At 52.1% G+C, this 12,980-nt stretch overlaps 3 protein-coding genes across 4 annotated transcripts in view; 1 reads left to right on the top strand and 2 right to left on the bottom strand.

Annotated features, from left to right (window-relative positions):
* polr2c (RNA polymerase II subunit C) overlaps positions 1 to 6,838 on the bottom strand; it is a 51,312-nt gene extending 44,474 nt beyond the window's left edge. For both annotated transcript variants that reach the window (XM_072518681.1, XM_072518682.1), the window contains exons 1-2: positions 6,665 to 6,838; positions 6,527 to 6,576 (exon numbers count right to left, since the gene is read on the bottom strand). In XM_072518681.1, the coding sequence (XP_072374782.1) occupies positions 6,527 to 6,576; positions 6,665 to 6,750 (136 nt within the window). In that variant the 5' untranslated portion in view covers positions 6,751 to 6,838. The remainder of the gene's footprint in view (positions 1 to 6,526; positions 6,577 to 6,664) is intronic.
* The window catches only part of ciapin1 (cytokine induced apoptosis inhibitor 1), a 132,460-nt gene continuing 121,233 nt past the window's right edge, over positions 1,754 to 12,980 (top strand). The window contains exon 1 of the mRNA XM_072518672.1: positions 1,754 to 1,863. Coding sequence (XP_072374773.1) covers positions 1,781 to 1,863 — 83 coding nt within the window. The 5' untranslated portion in view covers positions 1,754 to 1,780. The remainder of the gene's footprint in view (positions 1,864 to 12,980) is intronic.
* coq9 (coenzyme Q9 homolog (S. cerevisiae)) overlaps positions 11,048 to 12,980 on the bottom strand; it is a 71,044-nt gene continuing 69,111 nt past the window's right edge. The window contains exon 9 of the mRNA XM_072518680.1: positions 11,048 to 11,274. Coding sequence (XP_072374781.1) covers positions 11,239 to 11,274 — 36 coding nt within the window. The 3' untranslated portion in view covers positions 11,048 to 11,238. The remainder of the gene's footprint in view (positions 11,275 to 12,980) is intronic.

Raw genomic sequence — 12,980 nt, 5'->3', positions numbered from 1 at the left:
GGTGGGACGGGGGGGGCGTGGTGGAACGGGGGGCGCGCGTGGTGGAACGGGGGGGGGCGCGTGGTGGAACGGGGGGGCGCGTGGTGGAACGGGGGGGGGGCGCGTGGTGGAACGGGGGGGGGGCGCGTGGTGGAACGGGGGGGCGCGTGGTGGAACGGGGGGGCGCGTGGTGGAACGGAGGGGCGCGTGGTGGAACGGAGGGGCGCGTGGTGGAACGGAGGGGCGCGTGGTGGAACGGAGGGGCGCGTGGTGGAACGGAGGGGCGCGTGGTGGAATGGGGGCGCGTGGTGGAACGGGGGGGCGCGTGGTGGAACGGGGGGGCGCGTGGTGTGACGCGTGGTGGGACGGGGGGCGGGGCGTGGTGGGACGGGGGTGGGAGGAGCGCATGGTGGGTCAGGGGGGCGCGTGATGTCGGGGGGCGCGTGGTGGGACGGGTGGGGGGGGCGTGTGGTGGGACGGGGGGGCACATGTTGGGACAGGGGGGGGGCACGTGGTGGGACGGGGGGGCGCGTGGTGGGACGGGGACGGGTGGTGGGGCACGTGGTGAGACGGGGGGGCGTGGTGGGACAGGGGGGGCGCGTGGTGGGACGGGGGGGGCACGCGGCGGGACGGGGGGGGGCACGTGGTGGGACGGGGGGCACGGGGAGGGCGTGGTGGGACGGGGAGGCGTGCTGGGACGGGGGGGGCGTTGTGGGACGTGGGGGCTGACGTGGTGAGACGGGGGGGGGGGGGGGGGGCGAGGTGGGACAGGGGATGCGTGTGGTGGGACGGGAGGGGGGGTGAGTGGTGGGATGGGGGGGGGGGATGTGGTGGGACGTGGGGGGTGCATGGTGGACCGGGAGGGGGGGTGAGTGTTGGGACGGGTGGGGGGCGCGTGGTGGGACAGGGAGGCGTGTGGTGGGACGGGGAGGCGTGTGGTGGGACGGGGGACGGGGGGGGGGGGCGTTGTGGGACGGGGGGCGTGTGGTGGGACGGGGGATGCGTGTGGTGGGACGGGACGGGGGTGACGGGACGGGAGGGGGGTGAGTGGTGGGACGGTGTTGCGTGTGGTGGGGCGGGGGTGCGTGGTGGGACGGGTGAGTGGTGGGACGGGGGGGACGGGGGGGGGGGGCGGGGGTGGTGGGACGGGGGGGGAGGCGTGGGGGGAGGGGGTGAGTGGTGGGACGGGGGGGCTCGTGGTGGGATGGGGTGGGGCATGGTGGGACGGGGAGGCGTGTGGTGGGATGGGGGTGCGTGGTGGGACGGGAGGGGGGTGAGTGGTGGGACATGGTGGGCGGTGATGTGTTGGGTCGATGTGAACTGCACTTGATGCAGTGTAGCGAGAGACAGACCTCCAACACTTGATAAGATGCAATGCGACATCTAAACTATTATACATGTTCAACTGTGGGTTGACACTATGCTGACTTGACTGGAGACCTGATACTAGCCTAACCAGACTTTCTAGCTACCACATGGTGTTTGCACTGGCCAGCTCACTAACTCTGGCTGTCTCAGAGCTGGGTCCCGAGAGCGCGGGAAAACTGGTGCCCTCTGGCTTTATAGTGGTGGTGTCCTGTCTGGTGATTGGCTGCTCTGTTCTGTGTGCTTACTGGTCATCCTGTGTGTCAGTCACTGCCTGTCTGCACTCCATTGTATACATAGATGTATATTATGACATCACCCCCCACTTCTTTTTTTGTTCTGTATTGTGTGTGTTAAGATAATAAATATTAAGGTGCATGTGCGTGTGGATGTGTATATGTGCGTGACTATATACAGAATGTACTAAAATGACCTTATGTACACAGGAAGGTGTCGCTCGTGCAGATATAGAACAGATGAAACGGTAACAACGATATTTACTGAGGTCAAAACGATAAGGTAACACAGTTGTGCAAAAGTTCAGTCTATAAGTTTAGTCTCTGCGGCGGGTGACGAATTCTGGTTGACCGCCTCAAGGGTGGATCAGGGGCCGCCTGCACTTGGATAGGCGGGACCGCCGCCAATGCGGTGGTCGCAGGGGTCGACAGTATTGCTGGTAGATCAGTGGCCTTGTGGTAAGCACGTCCGGAGGAATCATTGTGTGAGGCAGGACATCATGGTTAGGTGGCGGGCATGGAACTCTGCGCAGCGCCCGTCTGTTGCGTCGTAGGAAGGAGCCATCAGCCATGCAGACGAGGAATGATCTCGGCCCACTTGCTGGACCACCACAGCTGTGGCGGACCAGCCGCCGCCAGGCAACTGCACACAAACACGATCAGTTGGGACCAGCTAGGGGAGATCTGTGGCATGAGCGTCGTATGCTGATTTCTGTTGGGCCTGAGACTGCTGCATCTTTTGTATGACCGTGAGGTGGTCAAGGTCTGGAAAGTGGATGGCTGGAACCGTGGTTCGCAGAGTGTGATTCATGAGCATCTGCGCGGGAGACAACCCAGTGGACAGCGGGGATGCTCTGTATGCCAGCAGCGCCAGGTTGAAGTCGGAGCCTGAGTCTGCAGCCTTGCATAGTAATCTCTTGACGATATGTGTAGCCATCTGGGATGGCCACGTCCCAATTACAAAATGGACACTTGCAAAGACTGCAGGGAAAATTGGACAATGCTAAGAAACAAGCAGGTGCAAGCCCTGTCTGTTGATTAGAACCTTAAACGCTCACAGGACAGAAACTACCAAACGATTTACATACTAATGAGCCATTTCCGGGGACAAAAGGGAAACATTTAGATACACAATGTTAGGACAGACTCCCACCGGCGGTGCCAGAAGAAGCTAAGACAAAGCAGACTGAGTCACCAGGACACGCCCAGCGATCAGGGAACCACCCCTCTATTGGAGGAAAATCGATACCGATGATTGGGAAAGACCCAATTAGTTGAGGCCAAGTTCAAGGCCCGCCCAAAAGAGCGCGAAGCCCTTTTGGGTATAAAAGGTATTCCCCAAGGGAGAACGCCCTCCTTTGGCTTTGGCTCTCAGCGAAGAGAGAGACCAGCCGAGCAGCTACAGCAGCTCAAGTAAGTTCCAAGTCAACGCACGCTACGAGATAGACGCTCCTAGTTGCTACCCTGTAAACAGCTCAACCCAGCAGCCTCAGAACCGAGCAACGGCCATTGTTCCTCTGACTGAGTGGGTGCCCGAAGCTAAGTATAGGCTTTAGTAATAGTGGTAGTTTAGTTTGTAGAGTTTATGCACAAGTAGATTTGACTGTATGTAAATAAATGAGCATTGCTTTTGAACTTACTAACTGGTGCATCGAGTCATTGATCAGTATTCGGTTCTGAACCTTGTGGCGATGCCGAAAGATACCTAGCAACTCTTGGGCAAACGTGATTAAATAGAGCCAAATTAAGAGCCAACCAAAAGTTAGCAGCATATGGACCCCTTTTTCGGCCTTCCCGTTTGATTGCGGGTAGTGGGGGGCTGGAGGTTACGTGACGAAAGTTGCATAGGCGGGCAAAATCAGACCATTCCTGGCTGTAAAAACAGGGACCGTTGTCACTCATCACCGTGAGCGGTATCCCATGCCTGGCAAACGTTTCTTTGCATGCTTTAATCACCGCCTTCGACGCGAGGTCGGACAGTTTCACCACTTCAGGGTAATTGGAGTAGTCGACCAGGAGGACATAGTCACTCCCCTTGGCGTGGAAAAGGTAGACACCAACTTTGGACTATGGGGAGGTCATGTTGCAGAGTCTCTTTGAGTTGAGCTGGCTGAAATTTCTGACATGTGGGGCAGTTGAGGACCCGTGTTGGCAACGTCCTGGCTGATGCCCGGCCAATAGACTGCCTCTCGAGCTCTGCGTCGACATTTCTCGACCCCCAGGTGACCCTCATGGAGTTGGCCGAGCACCATAGCTCGCATGCTCTGCGGAATCACAATCCTATCAAGCTTCAGGAGGATGCCATCCACCACCGTCAGGTCGTCCTTGACGTTGTAAAACTGGGGACGCTGTCCCTTCTGCCAGTCATTCGTGAGGTGCTGCATCACACGCTGTAGCTGAGGATCCTTGGCCGTTTCCTCACAAATTTGAATGACCCTCTCATCAGTGGAAGGTTGGAGGCACACTATTGCACCTGCGCATCGATTTGGCGGACAAAGTCAGTTTGTTCACACGGTGTGGTGATCGACCTGGAAAGGGCATCTGCAACAATGAGTTCTTTGCCTGGCGTGTAGACAAGTGCAAAGTCATAGCGGCGTAGCTCGAGAAGGATTTGTTGTAACCGAGGCGTCATGTCATTCAAATCCTTCTTGATTATGTGGACTAGTGGGCTGTGGTCGGTGTCAAACGTGAATTTTGGGAGGCCATACACATAGTCTTGAAATTTTTTGACTCCCGTTAGGAGGCCCAGGTATTCCTTCGCGATCTGAGCTTACCGTTGCTCAGTGGGCGCCATGGCTCTGGAGGCATACGCAACTGGGGCCCATGAGGACGAGTCATCGCGTTGGAGGAGCACCGCCCCAATACCGTCCTGGCTCGCGTCAGTGGATATTTTGGTCTCTTTGGTAGGGTCGAAGAACGCCAGAACCGGGGCTGTGGTAAGTTTTGCCCTCAGCTCACGCCATTCGTTCTCATGAGCGGGCAGCCACTGGAATTCCGTCGACATTTTGACGAGATGGCGGAGGGCTGTGATGTGTGCTGCCATGTTGGGAATGAACTTCCCGAGGAAGTTGACCATCCCTAGAAAGCGGAGGACCGCCTTCTTGTCCTCTGGGGTCTTCATGGCATTGCTCGCCGAGACCTTGTCGGCATCTGGCCGCATGCCTTGCTGCAAGATGTGGTCATCAAGGAATTTGATTTCTGATTGACCGAACGAGCAATTGGCTCTGTTGAGTCGGAGGCCACGCTCATGGATTCTGTGGAATACCTGCTTGAGGCGATCGATGTGTTCTTGAGGAGTTGTGGACCAGACGATGACATTGTCAACATACACGCGCACCCCCTCGATACCCTCCATCATCTGTTCCATGATGCAGTGAAATACCTCTGAGGCAGAGATTATGCCAAAAGGCATCCGGTTGTAGCAGGAGCGACCGAACGGGGTATTGAATGTGCACAGCTTGCGACTGGATGAATCCAGCTGTATTTGCCAGAACCCCTTGGAACAGCTTTGTAAAGAGTTTGGCATGAGCCATCTCGCTGGTCAACTCCTTGAAGTGGTATCAGGTAATGTTCCCCCATGATGTTGCGGTTTAAATCCTTGGGGTCGATGCAGATTCGAAGTTCCCCTGACGGCTTCTTGACGCAGACCATGGAGCTGACCCAGTCCGTGGGCTCTGTGACCTTTGATATCATGCCCTGGTCTTGGAGGTCCTGTAACTGCTGCTTGAGGCGGTCCTTGAGGGGTGTCGGCACCCGACGTGGTGCGTGGATCACAGGGGTGTCATTCGGTTTGAGCAGGATTTTGTATTGGTCTGGGAGTGTGAATGAAATTAATGAATGAAAATCGCTTATTGTCACAAGTAGGCTTCAAATGAAGTTACTGTGAAAAACCCCTAGTCGCCACATTCCGGCGGCTGTTCGGGGAGGCTGTTACGGGAATCGAACCGTGCTGCTGGCCTGCCTTGGTCTGCTTTAAAAGCCAGCGATTTAGCCCTGTGCCAAACAGCCCATTCCGTCGAACACGCTGTGGTACTGCGTGATGATGTCATCAATTTCAGTCTGTAAGTTCTCATCAGGTGAGGCCGTCGCCTGTGAGGATGACATGGTGTGGACCCGCTGAACCAAGTTCATGAGTTTGCAGGCCCGAGCATCGAGCAGGGATGCTGTGTCAGGTCCCACGATCTCAAATTGCAGTCGCTTTTAATGACTTATTGGAAACTCCGAGTTGGCATGAGCCACTGGCAGCTATAGCATTGCCATTGTAGTCAAGGAGCTGGCAGGCCGGTGGAAGAATGCTTGGTCTGACGCGGTGGTGTCGAGATCGGATTTGGAGATGAGGTTCACCGATGCGCCAGTGTCCAGTTTGAACCAGATGCGAGCCTTGTTGACTGTGAGGACAGCATACCACTCGTCGTCGGGATCCACGCTGAGGATCAGGAAGTGTGTCGCTGTCTTGGAGAAAGGCAGCGCATGCTTCGTAATGATGCCCACCTGGTTTGTAGATTTGAGGCATGCAGCATCGGGGAAACTTGTGCTTTCTGGCTTTATAGTGGTGGTGTCCTGTCTGGTGATTGGCTGCTCTGTTCTGTGTGCTTACTGGTCAGCCTGTGTGTCAGTCACTGCCCGTCTGCACTCCACTGTATACATAGGTATATTATGACAGGCGGGGGGGGGGGGGGGGGCATGGTGGGCCGGGGGGGGAGGATGGTGGGCCGGGGGGGGAGGATGGTGGGCCGGGGGGGGGGGGAGGATGGTGGGCCGGGGGGGGGGGGGGGGAGGATGGTGGGCCGGGGGGGGGGGGGGAGGATGGTGGGCCGGGGGGGGGGGGGGGGGGAGGATGGTGGGCCAGTGGGGGGGGGGGGGGGGAGGGGGATGGTGGGCCGGGGGGGGGGGAGGAGGGAGGGGATGGTGGGCCGGGGAGAGACGCAGAGATGATTCATAATTACCCAAAGTTGCCACTTCTGCCATGAGAACTCTGCGTAAAGCATTCGCCACCCTGCAATGAAACATAACAATCACTGACACAGCTGGAGCAACACAGCCCCCATAGGAACCCCGGGCCCCATCCTGCCCCCGGGACTCACGATAACTCTGTGTTCTCCACGATGAATTTCACATTCTCGTCTGTCAGCTCCGTGATTCGCACCGTCGGTTGGTTCGCATACGGCATGTCAGCGAAAGCAGGATTCCTCCAGAGGTCTCAGCCAGTATCCCATGAGCCACCGCAAAACCAGCACCGCCAGTATCCCATCAACCCCCGCTGGACCAGCACCGCCAGTATCCCGTCAACTCCTGCTGGGCCAGTACCGCCAGTATCCCATCGACCCCCGCTGGACCTGCACCGCCAGTATCCCGTCAATCCCCGCTGGTCTACCACGCTGTCATGATTCACGTCGCAGTTGTGTGGCGTTGGCTTAGGGTTTGATGTTTCGGGAAAGATATTAAGCCAGATTTTTAAATTAATTTACAGGATGTGGGTGTCACTAAACAGACCAGCATTCATTGCCCGTCCCAAATTGCCCTGGAGAAGGTGGTGTTGAGCTGCCCTTTGAAGCGCCCCCTGTGGAGTAGATACACCCACCCATGCAGTGAGGGGGGAACTCGGATCCTGACACTAATCCAGGCCGATCTTTATTTTTTTAGTTATAGAGGACCCAATTCATTTTTTCCCAATTAAGGGCAATTTAGCATAGCCAATCCACCTATCCTGCATATAAGACCATAAGACATAGGAGTGGAAGTAAGGCCATTCGGCCCATCGAGTCCACCACCATTCAATCATGGCTGATTTCAACTCCATTTACCCGCCCTCCATAGCCCTTAATTCCTCGAGAAATCAAGAATTTATCAACTTCTGTCTTAAAGACACTCAACGTCCCGGCCTCCACCGCTCTCTGGCAATGAATTCCACAGACCCACCACTCTGGCTGAAGAAAATTCTCCTCATCTCTTCTAAAGTGACTCCCTTTTATTCTAAGGCTGTACCCCCGGGTCCTAGTCTCCCCTGCTAATGGAAACAACTTCCCTACGTCCACCCTATCGAAGCCATTCATTATCTTGTAAGTTTCTATTAGATCTCCCCTCAACCTCCTAAACTCCAATGAATATAATCCCAGGATCCTCAGACGTTCATCATATGTTAGGCCTACCATTCCTGGGATCATCCGTGTGAATCTCCGCTGGACCCGCTCCAGTGCCAGTATGTCCTTCCTGAGGTGTGGGGCCCAAAATTGCGCACAGTATTCTAAATGGGGCCTAACTAATGCTTTATAAAGCTTCAGAAGTACATCCCTGCTTTTATATTCCAAGCCTCTTGAGATAAATGACAACATTGCATTTGCTTTCTTAATTACGGACTCAACCTGCAAGTTTACCTTTAGAGAATCCTGGACTAGGACTCCCAAGTCCCTTTGCACTTCATCATTATGAATTTTGTCACCGTTTAGAAAATAGTCCATGCCTCTATTTTTTCCAAAGTGCAAGATCTTGCACTTGCCCACGTTGAATTTCATCAGCCATTTCTTGGACCACTCTCCTAAACTGTCTAAATCTTTCTGCAGCCTCCCCACCTCCTCCATACTACCTGCCCCTCCACCTATCTTTGTATCATCGGCAAACTTAGCCAGAATGCCCCCAGTCCTGTCATCTAGGTCGTTAATATATATAGAGAACAGCTGTGGCCCCAACACTGAACCCTGCGGGACACCACTCGTCACCGGTTGCCATTCCGAAAAAGAACCTTTTATCCCAACTCTCTGCCTTCTGCCTGACAGCCAATTGTCAATCCATGTTAGTACCTTGCCTCGAATACCATGGGCCCTTATTTTACTCAGCAGTCTCCCGTGAGGCACCTTATCAAAGGCCTTTTGGAAGTCTAGATAGATAACATCCATTGGCTCTCCTTGGTCTAACCTATTTGTTATCTCTTCAAAGAACTCTTAACAGGTTTGTCAGGCACTCCCCCTTACTAAATCCATGCTGACTTGTCCTAATCCGACCCTGCACTTCCAAGAATTCAGAAATCTCATCCTTAACAATGGATTCTAGAATCTTGCCAACAACCGAGGTTAGGCTAATTGGCCTATAATTTTCCATCTTTTTCCTTGTTCCCTTCTTGAACAGGGGGGTTACAACAGCGATTTTCCAATCCTCTGGGATTTTCCCTGACTCCAGTGACTTTTGAAAGATCATAACTAACACCTCCACTATTTCTTCAGCTATCTCCTTTAGGACTCTAGGATGTAGCCCATCTGGGCCCGGAGATTTATCAATTTTTAGACCTCTTCGTTTCTCTAGCACTTTCTCCTTTCTGATGGCTACCATATTCAACTCTGCCCCCTGACTCTCCTGAATTGTTGGGATATTACTCATGTCTTCTACTGTGAAGAGTGACGCAAAGTACTTATTTAGTTCCTCAGCTATTTCCTGGTCTCCCATCACTATATTACCAGCGTCATTTTGGAGCGGCCCAATGTCTACTTTTGCCTCCCGTTTTTAATGTATTTAAAGAAACTTTTACTATCATTCCTAATGTTACTGGCTAGCCTACCTTCATATTTGATCCTCTTTCCTTATTTCTCTCTTTGTTATCCTCTGTTTGTTTTTGTAGCCTTCCCAATCTTCTGACTTCCCACTACTCTTTGCCACATTATAGGCTTTCTCTTTTGCTTTGATGCATTCCCTAACTTCCTTTGTCAGCTTAGGCTGCCTAATTCCCCCTCTGATAACCTTTATTTTCTTTGGGATGAACCTCGGTACTGTGTCCTCAATTACTGGGTTGTGGGTGAGAGACCCCCACATCAACAGGGGGACAGGATCGAACCTGGGTCCTTGGCGCCGTGAGGCACCACCATGCTGCCCAAGGCCAGACTTTATAACCAGAAGTTGGAGCTCAGAATAGACCCCAGAGCAGCCTATTACCAACATAGCAGAAAGGCCAATGAGTCTCTGCTACCACGGATCCTGGAATGCATACCGACTTACACCCTTGCCCAACCCCCCAGACACCAACTTTCCCACCCGACGTGATGCCGACTCTACCACTGGACAGTGACTCCCTGACTGGACCAGGAAAAGGCGTTTCCCAGATTTGAGTATCATCCCTGTATTGTGTAGCTGGTTATTTGATTTGGATGTTTGGGGAACAGTTCGGGCATTCAGACATATTGTAGAGCAAGTGGTAAGTTTTAGAGAAGCTGTGTTTAATAATTCATACATCTTAATTGTGTGACAGAAGTGTCATCCTGTTTGTATCTTTTTTTATAAATTTAAAGTCCCGATTTTTTTTTCCAATTAAGGGGCAATTTAGCATGGCCAATCCACCTAACCTGCCCATCTTTGGGCTGTGGGGGTGAGACCCACACAGACACAGCGAGAATGTGCAAACACCACACGGACAGTGACCCAGGGCCGGGATCAGACCCGGGTCCTTGGTGCCATGAGGCAGCAGTGCTAACCACTGCGCCATCGTGCTGCCCATGTGTATATATCTTTAAAAAATTATCTAATAATTGTTACCCAACGACTGGAATGTTTATTCTCACCGGAGTTTCACTTGTCTCCTCACAACAAAACTAAATTACATCCCCACACAGAGTTCCAGGCTGGGATACCCTCGCAGATAACATCAGTGTGATTTGTAACAACACACACCCCTACACCACACCCCCACCTTACCTCCCCTTCTGCACACAAGTGTTCATTTTTTGGAGGAATAAATATTTCCCAGGACGCTCCCCCTCTTCAAATCTTCCAACATCTACCTAAATGGGCAGCTCAAGTTAATGTCCCATTCATAAAACAGCACATCTAACAATGCTGCACTCTCCCATCACCGCATAGAAATATCAACCTGGAAAAGGCACCCAGGCCCCTGCCTACACTGCTGCCCACACCGCGCAGACTGCCCACACTGCCCAGGCTGCTGCCCACACAGCTCAGTCTGCTGCCCACACGACCTAGGCTGCTGCCCACACTGCCCAGGCCCCTGCCCACAATGCAGACCGCTGCTCACACCGTGCAGACTGCTGCCCAGACTCTTGCCCACACTGCCCAAGCTGCTGCCCACACCACGCAGACCACGGCCCAGACTGCTGCCCATTTAGTCTGCTGCGCAGGCTGCTGGCCACTGCGCAGACTTCTGCCACACTGTTGCCCACTGTGCAGACTTCTGCTCACACTGCCCAGACTGCTGCCACACTGCTGCCCAGACTTTCCCACACTGCTCAGACTTCTGCCCAGGCTGCTGCCCACTGCCCAGACTTGCCCAAACTGCTCAGACTTCTGCCCACATGGCCCAGGCTGCTGCCCAGGCTGCTTCCCGCTACCCAGACTGCTGCCGCCTGCGCAGAGTGCTGCCCATTTACAGTCAGTTGCCTGCTGTCCAGACAGCTGCTCAGTCTGCTGCCCAGACTGCTGCCCGCTGTCCAGTAACTTGAAGTGTAAATAATCCACAGTGACCATCAGTCTGCACAGCACGTTGAGAGTATAACTTTATTTTCTCATTGGATTGCTCTTTATTTTAACACTTAACACATCACTGTACACATTAGAGAATCCCTTGGGACAGTCTCACACTCACACACACACACAGTCACTCAGCCACACGGACACACAGTGCCCGTCCCAGTTGCTGCTCTTCTTGATGTTCACAGACCGCTCATCGATTCTGGGCAACACCACTTAGGTTTTTGAGCTGTTCAAGTAGAAAAAAGGAATCATAATTATTCTGGGTAAGTATGGTAGGTGAAAGAGAGGGGTCGGGAGAGGAGGGTGGGGTGTCATATGAGAGTACCTTTAAGACATGGATGTTTAAGCAATGTACCTTTAAGAAAACATTGATGTCAGAGAGTGGGTGGAGCTGGGCTTTAGGTCAGCCATTTTGCAGTTTTTAGTTTCAGTTTGAAAAAGCAGCTTGTGTGTGTCTGTGTGTTTCCAGAGAGCTGCAGTTTGGAGGAAAAGAGCTTGGGGAGTGTCTGTGTTTTGCAGTGAGCTGGATTTGCTGTGATATCTGCCATGAAAGATTATCTCTGGATCATTTGGGTGATTTAAACTCAACAGTAAAGCCTTTAACCTGATGTGATTCTGTTTAAAGGTGTTAAGTCTCTTGGAAGTTTGAAGGAACATTTTGAGGAATTATTTACTGTTGCAATATTTTCTGAGTTATCTTTGAAGTAAGGGGTGTTAAGAGATCCAATGTTTATTTAAGATGTTAAGTTGAGTTCATGGAATAAACATTGTTTTGTGTTTAAAAACCCACATGTCCATAATTGTAATCCCACACCTAGGGAACAAGCCGTGTGCTAGGAAAAGCAACAAACACATTAAAGGGGAGGTTGGTTGAACTCCATGATACATTTTGGGGTTCTGAAAACGTCTCGCCCATATCAATTGGGGGCTCGTCCGGGATAAAAAACTATCTATTGGATTGGCTTTTGTGAACTTAAAGACAGTGAAGGATTGTTGCTTTTCCGGTGTGGTATTTTAGATTAAGTGGGGAGTGTGTTGTGGACAATGGTTCTTTCAGAGGCTCAGAAGTTTTTGGGGGTGGAGACTGTCACACACAGTACTTGATGGACATAAAGCAGACTGTTGGGCCTGGCAAAAACATTGCAGTTAACATTACCTGACCAAAATGCGAAAAGATGAGGCAATTATGGCGGTGGTTAAGCATTTAAAGTTGCCTGAGATAGAGTTTGACTCATGGCAAATGGCAAAAATTCAGTTGCAAATTAAACAAATGGAACACAAGAAAGAATTAAAGCAGCTGGAATACAAAAGAGATAGAGAGGAAAAAGAAAGGGAGAGAGAAGAAAGAGACAAAGAAAGAGATAGAGAGGAAAGGGAAAAAGCGAGAGAGTTTGAACTTCGGAAAATGGCTCTGAAACATGAAAATCAGTTAAAATTGGCAGACGCAAAGGGACACGTACAATTGGAGGAGATGGATGAGGATAATGAGACAGAGCGTCATAGTCGAAGACGTGGTGGGGATCTATTTAAAGATGTCCAAGCACTGCCAAGGTTTGACGAGAAGGAGGTAGAAGCCTTTTTCATTTCATTTGAAAAGGTAGCTATACAAATGCAATGGCCACAGGACATGTGGGTATTACTGATTCAAACAAAGCTGGTAGGTAGGGCTAGTGAAGTGTTTGCATCACTACCGGAGGAGGTATCTGGAACGTATGAGGAGGTGAAGAAATCCATCTTAAGTGCATATGAGCTCGTGCCTGAAGCTTACAGACAAAGGTTTAGAAATTTAAGGAAAGAATTTGGTCAAACATACATGGAGTTTGAAAGGCTCAAACAGAGTAATTTTGATAGGTAGATAAGGGCTTTGAAAATAGACCAAACGTATGAAGCTCTCAGAGAAATTATACTTTTGGAGGAGTTTAAAAATTCAAT

The sequence above is a fragment of the Scyliorhinus torazame genome, chromosome 10 (genome assembly GCF_047496885.1).
Source record: "Scyliorhinus torazame isolate Kashiwa2021f chromosome 10, sScyTor2.1, whole genome shotgun sequence".
NCBI classification, from domain to species: domain Eukaryota; kingdom Metazoa; phylum Chordata; class Chondrichthyes; order Carcharhiniformes; family Scyliorhinidae; genus Scyliorhinus; species Scyliorhinus torazame.
The sequence above is the reverse complement of the archived record's forward strand: the minus strand, read 5'-3'. Positions and strand labels throughout refer to the sequence as shown.